General features: G+C 37.0%; 1 protein-coding gene across 4 annotated transcripts in view; it reads left to right on the plus strand.

The window, feature by feature from the left end:
- The window catches only part of GRM8 (glutamate metabotropic receptor 8), a 328,250-nt gene that overhangs the window by 271,240 nt on the left and 40,902 nt on the right, over window positions 1-16,108 (plus strand). For all 4 annotated transcript variants that reach the window (XM_050325237.1, XM_050325236.1, XM_050325239.1 and 1 more), the window contains one exon: window positions 10,825-11,760. In XM_050325237.1, coding sequence (XP_050181194.1) covers window positions 10,825-11,760 — 936 coding nt within the window. The remainder of the gene's footprint in view (window positions 1-10,824; window positions 11,761-16,108) is intronic.

Here is a 16,108-nt window from a genome sequence, read left to right on the forward strand (position 1 = left end):
TGTTTTTGGAAGTGTGTTTGCTTATTTCCTTCTGTATTTTTCTGGGAATTCAAGTTAAACTGAATGATTGATAATTCCCTGGATTCTTCTTTCCCCCCTTTTCTGAGTGTAAGCACTAGGCTTCCTATTTGCAAATTCTCCATACTTCCCTGTAAAGTGTCAAGAGCTTTCTATCTCAGCTCTGTATAAATTGTAGAATAAATCTCAATGTGCTCAGTCCATATGAAAGCCCTGACTTCCTCTTATTTTCATCTCTTTCCTTGGTAAGAAGGATTTTTGGTTTTGCTTCTGTTTTTTAACACAACCCCCTTCCTCCCTCCCCCCCCCCGACTAAATGTGCTGTGTGGCACTTTCTCTAACTTAAACTTCTTCCTCATGCTTGTTTTGTACCTTTCAGACCACTAAGTCTCTCCACAGAATTTTCAATTCAATTATTGACTCTTCATTCTAAGCAACAGCACAGACTTGGCAGTGAGAACTCTTCCCCTGCTGCTATAAATCTCAGTATAAAACAGTCTGTCTTCTGTCTGTTCTGAACTAGTTCAGACTTTCACACTTTTTTATGTGGTTTTGTTACCTGGCTGGAACTATGTTTAAATAGACAGTGTGACACTATTTTGTTTATCTAGTGTTGAAAATTCAAAATTATTATCAGATAAAAAAGATCTGATACGTGCTATTATAGTGGAAAACCATCTTAAAGTAGTGTCATAACGTATGTCTTGGTGTTTAGGATTTTGAAGTGCTTCAGGGTAGAATGTACTACACATATTAACAGTTTTTTTTGTCTTAGAAACAGGTTAAACAAATATGTCAGGAATAGTTTAGATATAGTGACTCTCTTCTTGAGACACAGAAATAAACTTGATCACTACATTTCATCTGAGCTTGTCTGTACCTCTGTCACACTTAATGAAGGTTGCTGAGGTGAGAGCAGCTTTTCTCAAAATTTCAAGTGCTTTACTTTGCAGAAACACTGTTTAGAAGCTGAGAAGCACAGGACATTCCAGCTCTGTTTTATGTTATTCTTGGAGAGGCCACTGATGAAGCTAGTGCCCTTGTGTAGTCTGTCTTGCTGCTGCTTATGCTTGAATGGAAAGCTCAGGAAATAGATGCAAAATTACCCCACTCTTTTCTTTCAGTTCCCTCATTAAAAATATTTTCTAGTAATATTTCCTCAAAAAACCACAGTTTGGAGGTGTGTTATGGCTACTGACTGTCATGCTGATCAGTGTTGCCTTATTGCTTTCAGCATGTTCTGTTTTGTATTCTGCCAATACACTGCTCTCCTTTACCTTATGGTTTGACTGTGAATTGTTTAGGATTGAGAACATAATTTTTTTTTTTTTTCAGATTTGTATAGTCCTTAGTGCAGCTGATGTCTTGGTCTGTGAGCAGTGTGGGAATAAAAAGAATATATTATCTGTGTGTTGGTATTGCTTCGTAGGAAAGGCTGTGCAGGTTGAAATTTAGAAGCATTCATTTTAGAGTTTCATATGCACAGTGCCTTTTGCTCAGATCAAGATACAGGAAATAAATTAAACCATTGGAAAATAACAGGGTAGGAATAAAACTAAAACCCCTCAACATATTTTTTCCGTACTGAACTGTGGCTTTTTATGATTGACTAATTTCTAGTTTTAAAGTAATTCAATATTAAAGACAACAAAAAGAGTGACAGGTCATGTCCTCAAGAAATAATAAATATAAGTATGGGCCATGACCTTATTAGCATAGCAGTACTGAAGTTACTGAACTGATCTAATTCCGCTGAAGGTCTAGCCCAGTACATTTTTTTACAGGCCGTTATGAAGGAGTTTGAGGACAACATCTGCTTGTTTGGACAAACTCATCATTTAACCAATATAATAATTAAAAACATACCATGGTGGATTTTTTTTTCCATTAAACAATGGGATTTACTAAGTGACTTGGTCTTAAAAGTAAAGAAAAAAATCTATTTTAAATTTCTTTAAAGTCAGATGGAAACTGTGCTTGACCCCTTCTCTTTACTCTGAGCTGTGAAGTAGGGGAGAATTTGAGCACCATTGGGATTGAAAAGCATCTGACACAGACCAGAGGGAAATATAGTAGCTATTGAGCATTGGGCTTGGGAAAAGCTAACTCAAACTTATCTAACTGTAGCTAAAAACAGTGGATTTGGGAGTGAATATCATCAAGAAATGCAACTAAGCTATTAAACTAGTGATGGGCCTTGGGCAGAAGTGAGGAGATTCTCCAGGCACAAAGAAAGTGGTGTAAAGAACTCTTTGCCAGAACTCAGCTTCTTCCCTTTTCTCAAAGCACTAAATTTTTTAAGGTATGCTTGCAGGCTATTTCTGCATCATCAACTGCAGGAAATAAAAAGTACTTCCAAGCATTATGGTTCAAATGGCCTTAGTACTAGAGCCGGTCAAAACAAATCAGCTGACAAAAAGGCATGATGGTGGAAGGTTTCATCTTAAAAAAAACCATTTCTTTAAAAAATCTAAATCTGACAAGGTTTTTTTGGGTTTTGTTGAATTTGAGTGGTTTTGAACATATTTAATTATATAGGCAAAGTACAGTCTGATTTTGGTAGCATATAATGACTTCAATCTGTGTGTGTACGTGATGAGTTTTATTTATAAGTGCTCATTCAGTTCTTTCCAAGTGCATGTCAGGGACATGTAAGGGCAGTGAAGACCTCTGGGTAAGGATATATCATAAAGATTGTCTATATGAAAGTGGTCTGCATAAGGATTAACTTTAGAGACCTGATTTGCAGTCTAATCCATTGGTAGTAATTATGTGTTTTCAAAATATAGAACCTAAACCATTGAAAGTGCTTTCAGAAAATCTGAAGTCTGCTGATGTCATACTGAATAGGATATTTCTGTGGTGGTGTACTTTTCTTCATTTGGATTCTTTGATTTAACTGTAGGGTTTTTTGTCTCATTTGTAAATAGAGAGGCTATCTCCAGAAACAGGTACTTGAAAATTAATTGTGATTCATGCTTCCAGTAAAGCAAAAAAATGTATATATTGGATGGAAATGCCTAGTAGATTGCTGTAAAAATTCCATAGAGTGGAATTAGTTGCACAGTGTAGTAACAGTAACTGCACTTTGTGCTAACCTACTCCCTAAGCCATATGGGAATAAAATAATGTTTCCCAGGTATTTCATTTGCATTAATGTTTGTTATTTGGCAAATTGAAGAAGAAAATACACTGCAGCTCCTTCTTTTCTTGTAACAAGAGTCTGCTAGGGTCAGCACTTCTGTAACCCATTGCTACAAACCAAACCACTGGAGAAGAAAAGTAAAAACAAACAAACAAACAAACAAAAAAACCCAAACTAAAATTTATTCCAAACCATATAAATATTGGGGGTTAAAGTCTGTATAGGCTTAATAAACATAATAAACACTCTGGTTTCTTCCTCTCTGTAGCTATTCAGCAGTCATGAGTTATATGACTTAATTAGTGGGGTTGGTTTCTTTGAAGTAAAATTACACCATCAGTATCAGCCCACTAAATAACATACCTGAATTAATAAAGTAAGGTTAGTATTTAACAATTTCTGTTTATGAGAATAAGAAACTTTTTTTTTTTTATACTGTTCTTTTTTATTTTTATGTAATACCTCAGAGCATCCTTCCCTTTAATTATTTTGCCCTAGCTGAAAATGACTTGTTAGTATATCCAGAATATTAAAAATAATTCCAGAGATTGATGATATTGCAGTTCTAGAAACTGCAGATGACAGGAAAGATTTTGACATGCTGAGGAAGCACAGAATTATTGTTTCTGGTATTAATTATTTGGAAAAATATTGTTTAACTTTAAAAGTAAAAGTTGTTTCAGTAAAATTTTCTAAAATGTAAGTCCTTGTTGGGCAAAATACCTTCTAGACCTGAGAGATGGACATCAGCTATATTTCTACTTGAACATTTTACTCACATTTGAACTTAAGCATCTCCACTCCTCCTGTCTGCATGACAGCTTCTTTATAGTCAGCCAAAAAGTTGAGATTCAGGCAGTTCAAATAACTTGCCTAAGTTCACTGAGAGAGTCAGACTGTATCAGAGCTTCATAGGCTATGTCTAAGCCTAGAGACTAAAGCTGCAGCACTAATAATATCACCTTTCTGTCTTCCCGTAGTCCAGGGCATTTTATATCATACTTGCATATCAATAATTATGCATACATACATGTAAATAGATACTCAAATGGAAATAATATTAAATTTAAGTGTTTTTCCTTTAAGGAAGCTGTGAGATAGAGGTAATGAATGGTTTGCCTAGGAGGAACTTTGGGCAGGTGCATTCACAGTTAGGAGAAATCCAACTTCCATTTGGGTTCTAACAACAACCTATGCTTTTGATCCTAAAGAAAATGAGAATGATTTGTCTTGTAGTATTTCAGACAGATCCTTTAATAGTCACTGCATTTGATCAAGTTTCTCAGACTCCTTTTCAAACTGATATTAGACTGCAGTAATTTTTAACCAGTACGTACTAAAACCAAAGTTATAATCCCACATTCTTTGCAAAAGTGTTGAGACATCTATGCCTGAAACTCCAGAAAATGAAATCTCAGCTGTTAGGAAAAACATCTGTATGGGGTGAATGATGTAAATAATTTACAGCAATTATGCCAAATTTGGTAATGATAGTGATTTTATACTGCCACTACAATTTGGAGTCATTCTAAGGTTTTTTTATATTTTGTTTTATTTTAATTTAAAATACAGTTTTTGTCATTGACTTCTTTCCTTTCTGCACATGCCCACTTAAACACTTGTAAGTATACCCAGCTTTTCTCTAGAGGGATAAATCTGTCTGGCAGACTGAATGCAATGATCAATATGTTTAAATGCATAATGAATTAATTTTAGTTGAACCAGTTTCAATTTAATTTTTTTTAATGGTTCAGATTACTTGATCGGACAAGGTACATTAAAAACTTCAACTTTTACTGTGAGAGTAGACATGCTAGACAATAAAAAAAAGCTAAATATTAGATGAAATTGCCTTGATTCCCTTACTTGCTATGCTACTTTGATGAACATTTTTGTCAGAAGATAAGTACTTCCAGGAACTTGAGACAGATAAAAGAAAAACTCCTAGAGGTGAAATTTCAGCTCTTTGTCATTTTTATAACTGAGAATCTGAATATCTATTGAAATTCATACAAATTTATATGTAAGAGTCTTGATGTTTCAAAAGTCTTGGCTGACTCCAAAATAGGATGCTTGTCTACTCCCACAACTCTTGCAAATACCACTTCCGTTCCTCTGTCCAGAACTCATTTTTCATTATTTGTAATAAATGTCTGGCTCTGAGATAAGATTTGAAAAATGAAAATTCCTGAAAGTGACAATGTGGCATAATCAGAAACATTTAAATATTACCCACTCAATGTCCTCTGAAAGCTGTACAGATGTCTTTGTATTGTTCATCAGTTGCTGAATTAAGTAAGTTTTTCCATGGTAAATAAGAATGGAAAACAGAGTGGTTTTGTACACATAAATTGGACACGTGATTCAGAAATTATATTTGACCTATTAATAGCATTTTTGATCAGTCTCCTCCAGTTGCTGAGGGCATGGCTAAATGAATGAATTGCTTGATTGTTGGAAGAACATAGGTGCCAAAAATGTGAATGTGCTATTCATTGTATATACATGTATTTACATGTGTCATGTAAATCTTATATAGTTTTAGCCCAGTTCTCATATCATTAATTTTTATCATTATTATTAGATATTACAGGGAACTGTGTTTGTAATGTTTATGAAGGACAGAGGTGTTTACTTGGTTTTGATATGAAATGACATTTTGTCTGTATTTGAAGGTTTTAGTGAACTGTGAATCTTAGTGCTGCACATTAAAGAAAATTGCAGCTTCATCAGACAAATATCTCATGTAGAGATGATTTTTGTGTCCATTGAAATAGCAATGAAGCCGTTCTCTTTTTATCTGATGATGCATTTCATAGAAAATGAATACGTGTCCTGGAGACATGTTGTCATACTATTTCTGATGATTTCACTCTGATAAGCATTGGAATAGTAGAAAATGGAACCACATCTTAGGAAATATGAGGTACTTCATGATAGCACATCAGTCTTTCAGACACTTTCCAAATGCAGAGAAACCACTGAAAATTAATAATAATGTTTAAAATATTATGAATAATAGATACAGAGCTAGGCTATCCCAGTCCAGATGACTTAGATGAGTTCAGATACATTTAGTAATGAACTTGGCCTCATCATGTATCATACTGTAGTGAACAACAGCTAGATGACACATGAAAATGAAGCTGACAAGTCTTCTAGAAACCATATTTACCCAAGGGTACTTAACAATCTGAGACTTGTTCAGCCTTGGCTGAGAAGTATACTGTGAGAAGTATAAGGAGTGCTGCAGACACAATCATTAAAAGCTGAAGAAACAAAGAACTTCTTAATTATTTTTCAGTGACAAAAATCCCCTTCTTTTCTGTCTTTATTCTGGCTTTGGCCTCTTTGTCAGTTTCTTTCTCCCATGAGAATCTTCTTTAGAAATGTGTGCCTGAAGTTAAGTTCCCCTGAAGTTAGTTTTGTAACTTTTGAACTTTTAGGTCATGTTGGAGCAGGTTTTCCAAAGTATTTAGATTATGGAAATTGCAGATGGGAGCATAGTGGGATTTTCCAAAGCACTTGAACAGATAAGGCACTTAAGTCTCATTTAAATTAATTAGCTCTATTGAGTAAGTTCCCCTTAGCACTTTTGAAATTTCCACTGCTAACTGTTTATGTCTATATAAAAGATTATGATTTTCTGAAGAGGCTGAGCATCCAGCAACTCCCTTTAAAGTTTGGGTATTACAAGTTTTCAGTAGTTCTGGAAATTGTACAGTGTCTCTGATTCTATGTCCCCAAATGATCCTCCTCTTTCTTGTTTAACAGTTTCTACTGTCATTTATTGTCTAAAGTTAATCTCAGAGAAGAAGTGGCATCAGTAGTACTAGCACATAAAGAGAGAAAACGAATGACACAGGTGCATCTTCTGCATGAGTTCTAGAAGCTGGGACCCTTGATATATACATTCAGTATCCTAAGAAGCTGGTAGACCTTGAAGACCATTGCAACTGTGTCTTGTACTGCATTTATTTGTTACTTTTATAATATGCAAAATGATAGCTTAAAAATACATTACAAGCAAAGACTGCTGCAGTCTGTGGACAATTGGGAGTGAAGCAGATGACCAGAAGTAGCATGACTCAGTTGTTAACAACTGCATATACAAAAACCCCTGACAGACCTGTTCAGGAGTAATACAAGCACACAGTGCTCACTCTGAGGTATAGCTTCCTCTGCCCTCTACTCTGCCTCCACTACAATATTGTTGAAATAGCAGTCTGAGGGTGTACACACATCAGCATTTTAGTTTCAAATAAGAGTCTGCTTTTGAAATGAATCTACTAATTATACCCACTTAGCACACTTGCTCATAGTGGTATGGGTCTTGAGCCTTGTGAACTGGATTGCTTTTAGCTTAAATGAAAACAGGATATGTTTTCCAGAAGGACATTTATTCTTTGTTAATCATTACCAGTGTTCAGTTCACTGAACTACATCAAAATTAGGTCAAAACAACCTTCTTCTGCAAACTTCAATTTTAAATGCAGACCAATGTTAACATCAAGCCCTCAGAGTTAACACCTTTGCTCTGCAGATTGGTTCTTTCCGTGCCACGTTACTTGTTAATGGAACTATAAACTGAGTTGTCAGATGGTTATGTTCATGGGAGAATCCCATCATTCCACTCACTTCTAGAGTTAAAATCCTACAATACCAGAATTTTCTCAGATATGCAGGTATCTTAAAGGGATTTCCAATTTCAAACATTGGCCAATGTTTCTTCGGAATATATATTTTCTTTCTTCTGAAAAAGAAAATGAAATAAAAAGCTCATGAGTGAGAACTCATAACATTTTTCTTAAGAGCTTTTTGAGAAATGTAGGTCACCCTAAATATGTTGTTTTGCTTAGAAAAGTAATCCAGACAATACCAGTTGTACAACATAGTTTTTATACCTTGTACAATCCACCTGCCCTAACCATTCATTCTGGTTATTCTCTACATTTAGAATTTTTTATGCTTTAAGAGTCCATTCTTGTTTGAATCATTCTATCAGTAACCAGTTAATAGCACTTATATTAATAATTAATTTATTAGGAAAAAAAGTTTCTTTATCCAGTGAATTTTCCAACATTCATAACTTTATATTTCCGTGCTGGAAATTATATGTTTTTTAGTTTATGTGTCAGATGTACCAGAATGAAAAACATAATATGAGTCTTTACCAGTGAGCTTCAGAAATAGGAATTTATTATCAGTTGTTGCCAGTGGGATGGACAACCTGAGGCACTCTGAAGTTTTACCAACCAGGAAGAGCTTTTAAGCAGTTTTTAGTCAATTAAAATACTGTCAAGACAGAAGTATGCAAAATCATAAATAGCTGTAATATAAAAGAATTTTCTTTCTTTTCTCTCTCCTTTTTTTTTTTTTTTTTTTTTTTAATAATTATTATTGTTATTAAGGTAGGGACTCCAAAAGACAAAAAGGAATTCTTTGAACTTATCTAAACCATGGATTCACAATACAGTAAATGTGAATTTAAGATGCTTAACGTCAGATAAGAAGCACTGTAGCCTCATGGAGCTACATGGTATTAAATGCTGATCTGGTATAAACTCACTTTCTAGTTCATATGTGTTTAAAAATTGGATACCTTAGCTTTATGCTGTCGGGCTTTCTGCTAGATGAGATATTGCCTGTCCATACCATTCCAAGTTTATGCTGGATAAGGTGTCGTCTGCTCTCCTGGTGATTCTGTACTGTGTGTTATAATCTGGCAAATACACAGTACTGTTCTCTTCTGAGTTATCTCAAACTTATCCAGAGATCTGGATTAATGAACATTGCCTACTGTTGCCCCCCTTATCTAAGTATGTGACTAAATCACAAGCTTTATATTTATTCTCCTAGCAACAATGTGAAGGAGAGTCTCTTTGCTATCACACTGATTTCATCATAACATGTTTTCTCTCATATCTAGTAGATGAAACAATAGAGGTTATGTGGGCTTTGAGAATGTCAGTGATTAAAACCTGGAGATTGTAACAGAGGTGGATGTTTTCTCAGTGTGTCAAATGCTCTGCTGGAGCTCTATCAAAACCTATTTCATGCAGCACTGGGATGACTTCCATTTCCATAGTCACCAGACAATGCATTTTGTGTAGTCATCACAGTCCTTGATATAAAATCTTTTAACTTCTGTGGCTTCAGGACCAATCCACTTCTTTTGAAGTCTTTAATAACCCTGAGGGTTCACAGAGCTGGTGGTAGGAGTATTTCTTGTCTCCTTGTTACTGTGTAGTCCCTTTTTTACCCCTTTGAGTGGAAAATAACAGCAAGGTCCCACTCTACCCTCTTCTGAAGGGGTACAGAAGAGGAAAAGAGCCTGGCTGCTTGTTGCAGCATCATTCACTCTGCGCAGTGCTGTAACTGGTGCTCTGGCTCTCTGAGGAAGGCAACTAAGGCCGGCAATGCTACATTGTGATTTCCTCTCAAACCTGTTAAAAATTTCGGGAAAAATAAACTCTAAAGGCTAAAATTATCCTCTTTGATAAGCTGTCCTCATTCTGTCCTCCTCCAGAAGAAACTAAAAACATTCCTGACTGAAGTTCTGTTACTGCTGTTTCACTTATAAATAAAACCTCCAAATGAAACAAAAGTGCTAAGTACTTAATAGGCAAGAACAAGGAAAGTCCTTTGTCCTTGAGAGCTAACCGCCTAACAAGGGAATGAAAGTTGGGGCCTGGGAGCAGCACGGAGTGATTCTGGTGCCTAAAAACCATTCTGTGCTCTATGCATTGCTCTGGTTCACTCAGTTTGACCTCTGCATAACATGTTTTTACTGAGAGTATGCTAAGGACAACTGGAATAAAATGGACTGATAATTTTAAGTAGGAAATGCTTTGAATCCCCGAGTTTTGTATTCAGATTTTGGTTTTAGTGCATGCGGGAAGAATAGATAAGTGGATGAAAAAAAAGTATATTTTCTTTATGTGTCACTATGGAGAAAGCTGGGATTTGTAAAACAAGATTGCATTGTTCTGTGCTCCCCAGACTTTTTATGTTAGGAGAACTAAAGTAGTATTCATGATATCTTTTTCCATTATTATTCAGAAAGCAGTATATACTCATTTTAGTCTTCTAGAAATGTATACAAAACACTCAAGCATTTCAAGACTTAGAAGGTGGAAAAGTATAAAATATCCACATTTGTGGAAGAGGTGGCATCACAGGTTTTTTTTTTCCTAGCACTCTTTGTTCTGCTGCAGCTGATGCAAGGAAATTTTAATCTATTTCTTTACCATACCAGAAATTTCTCTGAAACTCACATAGCCTTATTTTGTAATTAAGTGTTTGAGAACTACTGATATTTATATTTGCATGTGATTAACTTTTAAAGCACCGTGTACAGGGCTTTTTGCTTTTAAACTAGCCTGGAGTCAATAAATATCTTTACAGATGTCAATTTGGTCAGCAGTAAAGAGGTAAATAGAAACTAATGACACTCATCAAGCTTGTGGCATGAATGATTTATTGGACACAATCATTTAACACTTTTATAAAGTCAATGCAAGGGAAAGAAACAGGTTTCTTATTATGGTAAACTGTATTTGTGCTGTCAACATGAAGTGATTTATGACAAACCTGTGGCCAGGATTAGGATATTATAAATGAAGGAAAATAGAAGTCTCATTAATTTTTTATACCCACAGGTAGAAGACATGCAGTGGGCTAACAGAGAACGTACTCATCCAGCATCTGTCTGCAGCCTGCCCTGTAAAGCTGGGGAAAGAAAGAAAACTGTGAAGGGAGTGCCCTGCTGCTGGCACTGCGAACGCTGTGAGGGGTACCATTACCAGGTGGATGAATTCAACTGTGAACTGTGCCCCATTAATAAGAGACCAAATGCCAACCGCACAGATTGCCAGCTTATCCCTATAATCAAACTGGAGTGGCATTCTCCTTGGGCCATTGTGCCTGTCTTCATAGCTATTCTTGGTATAATTGCTACCACCTTTGTGATTGTGACATTTGTCCGGTACAATGACACACCGATCGTCAGGGCCTCTGGCCGGGAGCTCAGCTATGTGCTCCTGACTGGGATTTTTCTCTGTTACTCCATTACTTTTTTAATGATTGCAGCTCCAGATACAGTGGTCTGCTCATTTCGAAGGATCTTTTTAGGACTTGGTATGTGTTTCAGCTATGCTGCCTTGCTTACCAAAACAAACAGGATTCACAGAATATTTGAACAAGGCAAAAAATCTGTCACAGCTCCCAAATTTATTAGTCCAGCTTCCCAGCTGGTGATCACTTTCAGCCTGATATCTGTGCAACTTATTGGAGTCTTCATCTGGTTTGGTATCGATCCACCTCATACCATCGTAGACTACGGAGAGCAGAGGACACTTGATCCAGAAAATGCCAGGGGAGTCCTCAAATGTGACATTTCAGATCTTTCTCTCATTTGTTCCCTTGGATATAGTATTCTCTTGATGGTAACATGCACTGTTTATGCCATTAAAACAAGAGGGGTTCCAGAGACCTTCAATGAAGCAAAACCCATTGGATTTACTATGTACACAACCTGCATAATTTGGTTAGCTTTTATTCCAATCTTTTTTGGTACGGCCCAATCAGCAGAGAAGGTAAGTTATATGTTTACATATCAAAACACTACTCTTTTTCTATTTTCATTTCCCAATAATTACAGCACTACAACATTTTCACTCTTACAAATGAGTAATTTTGAATGATAATTGTAAATGAACTGTCAGAATTCAAAGCTAGTAAAATGTATGTTTCGAAAGGTATGTTTCCTATATATTTACACAAGAAACTAAATGTGACTGTGATGTGGCTGGCATAATAATGTTGACATTTCCTCAATATATCCTTAAATGACTGTTTCTTTCAACGTTTGTTATTGCCCTTCAGTGATGCTCTGGTCTATTACATGAGGCACTATCAATCTTTGTTATTATCCACAGGTCTGGTAGAAATAGTTGCATTTCAAAAGCCTAAGAAGATCAACTTATATTTGTCAAAAATAATGAAGAAAAATGCTGGGACAGAATGAAAAGAATTACTTTTCTTTCTGGTTGACATATAGAACTTAAAAAAAATAAAAAAGAATGAATACTGAATGAACTATATGTGAAGTCATATAAAACATAATTCACTAATTATTATCCCAGTACAAAAAGAAAACATTTTCACGATAATTTAATAAGAAATGAAATTATTCATACTCAGACGGTTAACAGTACAAAACACATCAGACATTTAACTCTCCTTTCAGTTCTAATGGGAAGGCAGAGGCAAATGTTGACTGTGTGAGTTTTTATCCACCTGATAGTGGCAAAAATGACAAGTTAGGTAAGAAGGGGCAATAATACTAGCATCAATCTTCAAAACTGCAAATATTAGAAATATTGAAAATCTTAAAAAGAAAAAATTAAAGTCATCAGCCTTTCCTTCTAGAAGGAGTTTTTTATGATGTTTTCAGACATGCATTTTAATTTAATTGGAAAAGTAAGCATGTGTTTACTTTCAATTGTGCAAAGGTTTGACATGTCTCTGGTTTAGAGGGCACCCTTGCCTGCAGAATTAAAGAACAGGTCTGCCTACCTTGATAAAACACTTGCTAATCCAAGTAGAGGAATTGTATGGGGGATAGAGTGTAACAGAAAAAAACCATTTTCATCACTAAAAATTGGAATAAGCAGGCCTACTGAATTGGATCAGGTTTATTTTCATGGTTCTTTGGATTAAGTCAGGGGAAGTGAGTACCAAGGTAATGGCTTATCATGGATAGAGCAAGTAAAAAAATCCCATTTGACATAGGAGAACATGTTTAGGTAAATTGTTTTTAAATTCTGACTGTTTTGTATGCGTAGGCTTAAGTCAGAAAAACACTTTGTTATATGTGGTGCTTTTAACAGCTTGGTCCAGTCAGTTCTGTGGCAAGTATCTGAACCAGAAAAATTGAGTCTTGAAATGGAAAATATTTCTTGTCTGGCAACTATGCAGTGGCTTTGCAGTGGTTTTGATTTACACCATTGGTTCACCTTGGCTTGTAGTAAAAGATGATTTGGTTTTGACCTCTAAAGACAAGATTAATGAACACCCCTTTGGAATTTCTTTTATGAAACCCAAGACTGAACACATAAATGATGCTAAATTGCACAGCTTCTAGTACTAAATTTCACTTGTGAGTTACCTTTTGCTAATATATGTAATTCAAATAATACTTTTCACAATGCTTCTGCTTTTTGCAACAAATAAAAACATACTTCCACACAGTCTTACAGACATCATCATAATAGTTTACATATTCCATATAATTAAGTTGCTTCTCTGAACAGGACAGAAATGTAATATCTTAGGGCATACATATACACTTTCTGAATAAACCCTAAGTTTCTCAATGAATGCATAACACCATAAGAAACATTTTAAAAACAAGCTAATGTATTCTATTTTATTTGAATTTCTATATTATCATCTTTTTCTAGGATGAAACAAATGAAAAACACACTTTTGTTAGTGCTTTAAGATCCCAGGCTCACACTATGAGTTCATTGAAGGGGTTTTACATTAAAAATACACAAGGCTCCAAAAATGTGCCCGACAGATTTATTAAAAGGGCCTTCAGTTCTCTTTATACCTTGAGAGAACAAATGGGAGAAGACGCTGCACATGTTTCTTGGGAAGTCAAATAACACACTTTTACTAGTAAACTTTAGAAAGTAGGGGAACTTGGCCAAAGTTCAAAGGGCAACATTCAACCAAAATAAAGCATTTCACAAAACATTGACTTAGCACATGCTAATCCGTGCAATTTAGCAAAATCCAACCCTTCCAGCTCTAAGTTACCCAAATATCAAGAAAGGAGATTAGGAGAAGTACAGGAAGAGAGAAAAAGGGAGAATTATAATGATTACCTTGAGTTCTATGCAATTTCACCTTCCACGTGTCCAGATGGTAGATACCAGATCAGTAAGTGTTGGGTCAGAACTACCTTGTGGGAGAGTGTGCGTGTGTGTGTTTGTGTGTGTGTGTGTACATGAAGGGGGAAAGGATGGGTAGAACCTCATGGAGGTGGAGTGACATCATATCCCTCCTGGAAGCCCTTGGAACCCACATGTGGAAGCCCTGGAGTAGTTGTCAGTCACAAGCAACCTAGGAAAAGTTCAACACACTGCATGACCTGGAGTCTCTAACCCAGCTGAGATTTGCAGGCACAGTGAGAACACTACCCCTCATCCTGGTCTAGGATCCCAGAGTGGCTGGTGGGTCAGAGGCCCCTCCTAGGGTGTTGGCCGTAGGGATCAGAGCAGATAGAACCAAAGGCATGTGTTTGCCACGTGTTGTGGCCCTGCCATCTGGGCATGTGAGAGCTGGTCTTCCATGAGAAGCTTCCAGTGGTAGCTATATCTGTCTCTCCCTTTCTCCTTCTCTCTTCTTGTTCCCTCTACTTCTCTTCCTTTGCTCCTTTCTTGATACTTTGGGTGACTTGGAGCTGGAGAGGTTGGATTTTGACTTGAGTGTTGTCGAGGAATTGGATTTTGACTTACGTATTGTGGACCAGTATGTGCTGGGTCAGTACTGGGGTGGAAGGTTTTGTGTAGCTTGTGTGGTGGCCTTTGGAACTTCTGCGAAGTTCCCTTATTTTGTCCCTTTAATTATCGATAAAAATACCTCTTGGGAACAAGTCTGTGGCTTATTCTTTTGGCACTATCTCGAGATATTAAAGCACCTTGAGGCTGGATGTGGCACTGAGTACCATTAGTAATCACAGTGGGGTTGGATCAAGGGTTGACTTGATGATCTCAGAAGTCTCTTCCAACCCAGTTAATTCTATGATTCTATGATTCTATGAACCCTATGTATATATTTTTAAGTAAGACTCCTGGTTGAGCCTGTGAGCAAGCAGCTCCGGGGCTGGAGTGTTACACCAGGCAGTAGGGCTGTGACAATGCAGAGGCATCATGGTATTGATTTTATTTGCTCTGGCCCCCTGTGGCCACCCTCCCCAGGTGAGGCTTCCAGTGTGCCAGCCACTCTGGGGCTGGATTAGGGGCTCCAGGGGTGTGATGTAGGGCAGTGCTGCTTGCTGCACCAGTGGCCCTCAAGGAGGCAGGAGGGAGGGACAGCACCATTCCACCTTGGCAGGACCTGATCTGCCCCCCCTTCCCCCCCAGAATTGTTTTGAGCCAGTGAATTTCTTTCAATCCCTGTCCCCATTTAAATGAGACAAGGGTCTTTTGCTGAGGATGAGTTAGGAGAAAAGACCCAAACTTCTCTTTCTAAGCAATTATAAATCCAAAATTAAGAGACTCTGATTGAAGGAAAACAAATTATGGAAAAGGGAAAATAACAGCCCTTTATTAAAAGGTATGTGTGTATTAACAGAAACATGGAAAAAACCCAAGTAAAACAACCAAGCAATACTCCTATACCCACCAATAATCCCCTTCAAGAATAAACCGATAAACCAGCAAAAGGAAAAATAAACAGTTCAATTTTTGTGCCCTTTGGTGCAGTTCCAACCACAGTCAGCAGGGGGTGCTATCGGCTCACTGGAGATGCAAAACTTGTCCTGTACCATTCACCAGGTGGTGCTGTTGGGTCACTGGAGGTGCAGAACTTGTAATGTCTGGTGCCCGTCACCGGGCGGCGCTGTGAGATCCCTGGTTGCCTCCACGTGGGATGGGGGAAAGCAGCACCCTCCAGGGTATGTTGGAGAAAAAACCAAAAAAAAACCCCTCGATTCCCCTTCCCTTCCCACACTGGGAAAGGGGGGGGGGGGGGTGAAGAAAATAAAAAAAAAATAAAACAGCAATAAAACAGAAAGTTCTCCCAATGGAAGAAAACTCACGATCTTCAACTAGTTAGAATCCACCTCAGGCAAAAACTGCAGCTGGCAATGGCTCAGGGCAAAAAGAGACAGCAGCGAGCTTCTCCTCTGAGTGTCCTGCTGTCCCCAGCCCC

This window comes from Myiozetetes cayanensis, unplaced genomic scaffold, assembly GCF_022539395.1.
Source record: "Myiozetetes cayanensis isolate MyiCay16 unplaced genomic scaffold, myiCay2020 scf3, whole genome shotgun sequence".
NCBI classification, from domain to species: Eukaryota; Metazoa; Chordata; class Aves; order Passeriformes; family Tyrannidae; genus Myiozetetes; species Myiozetetes cayanensis.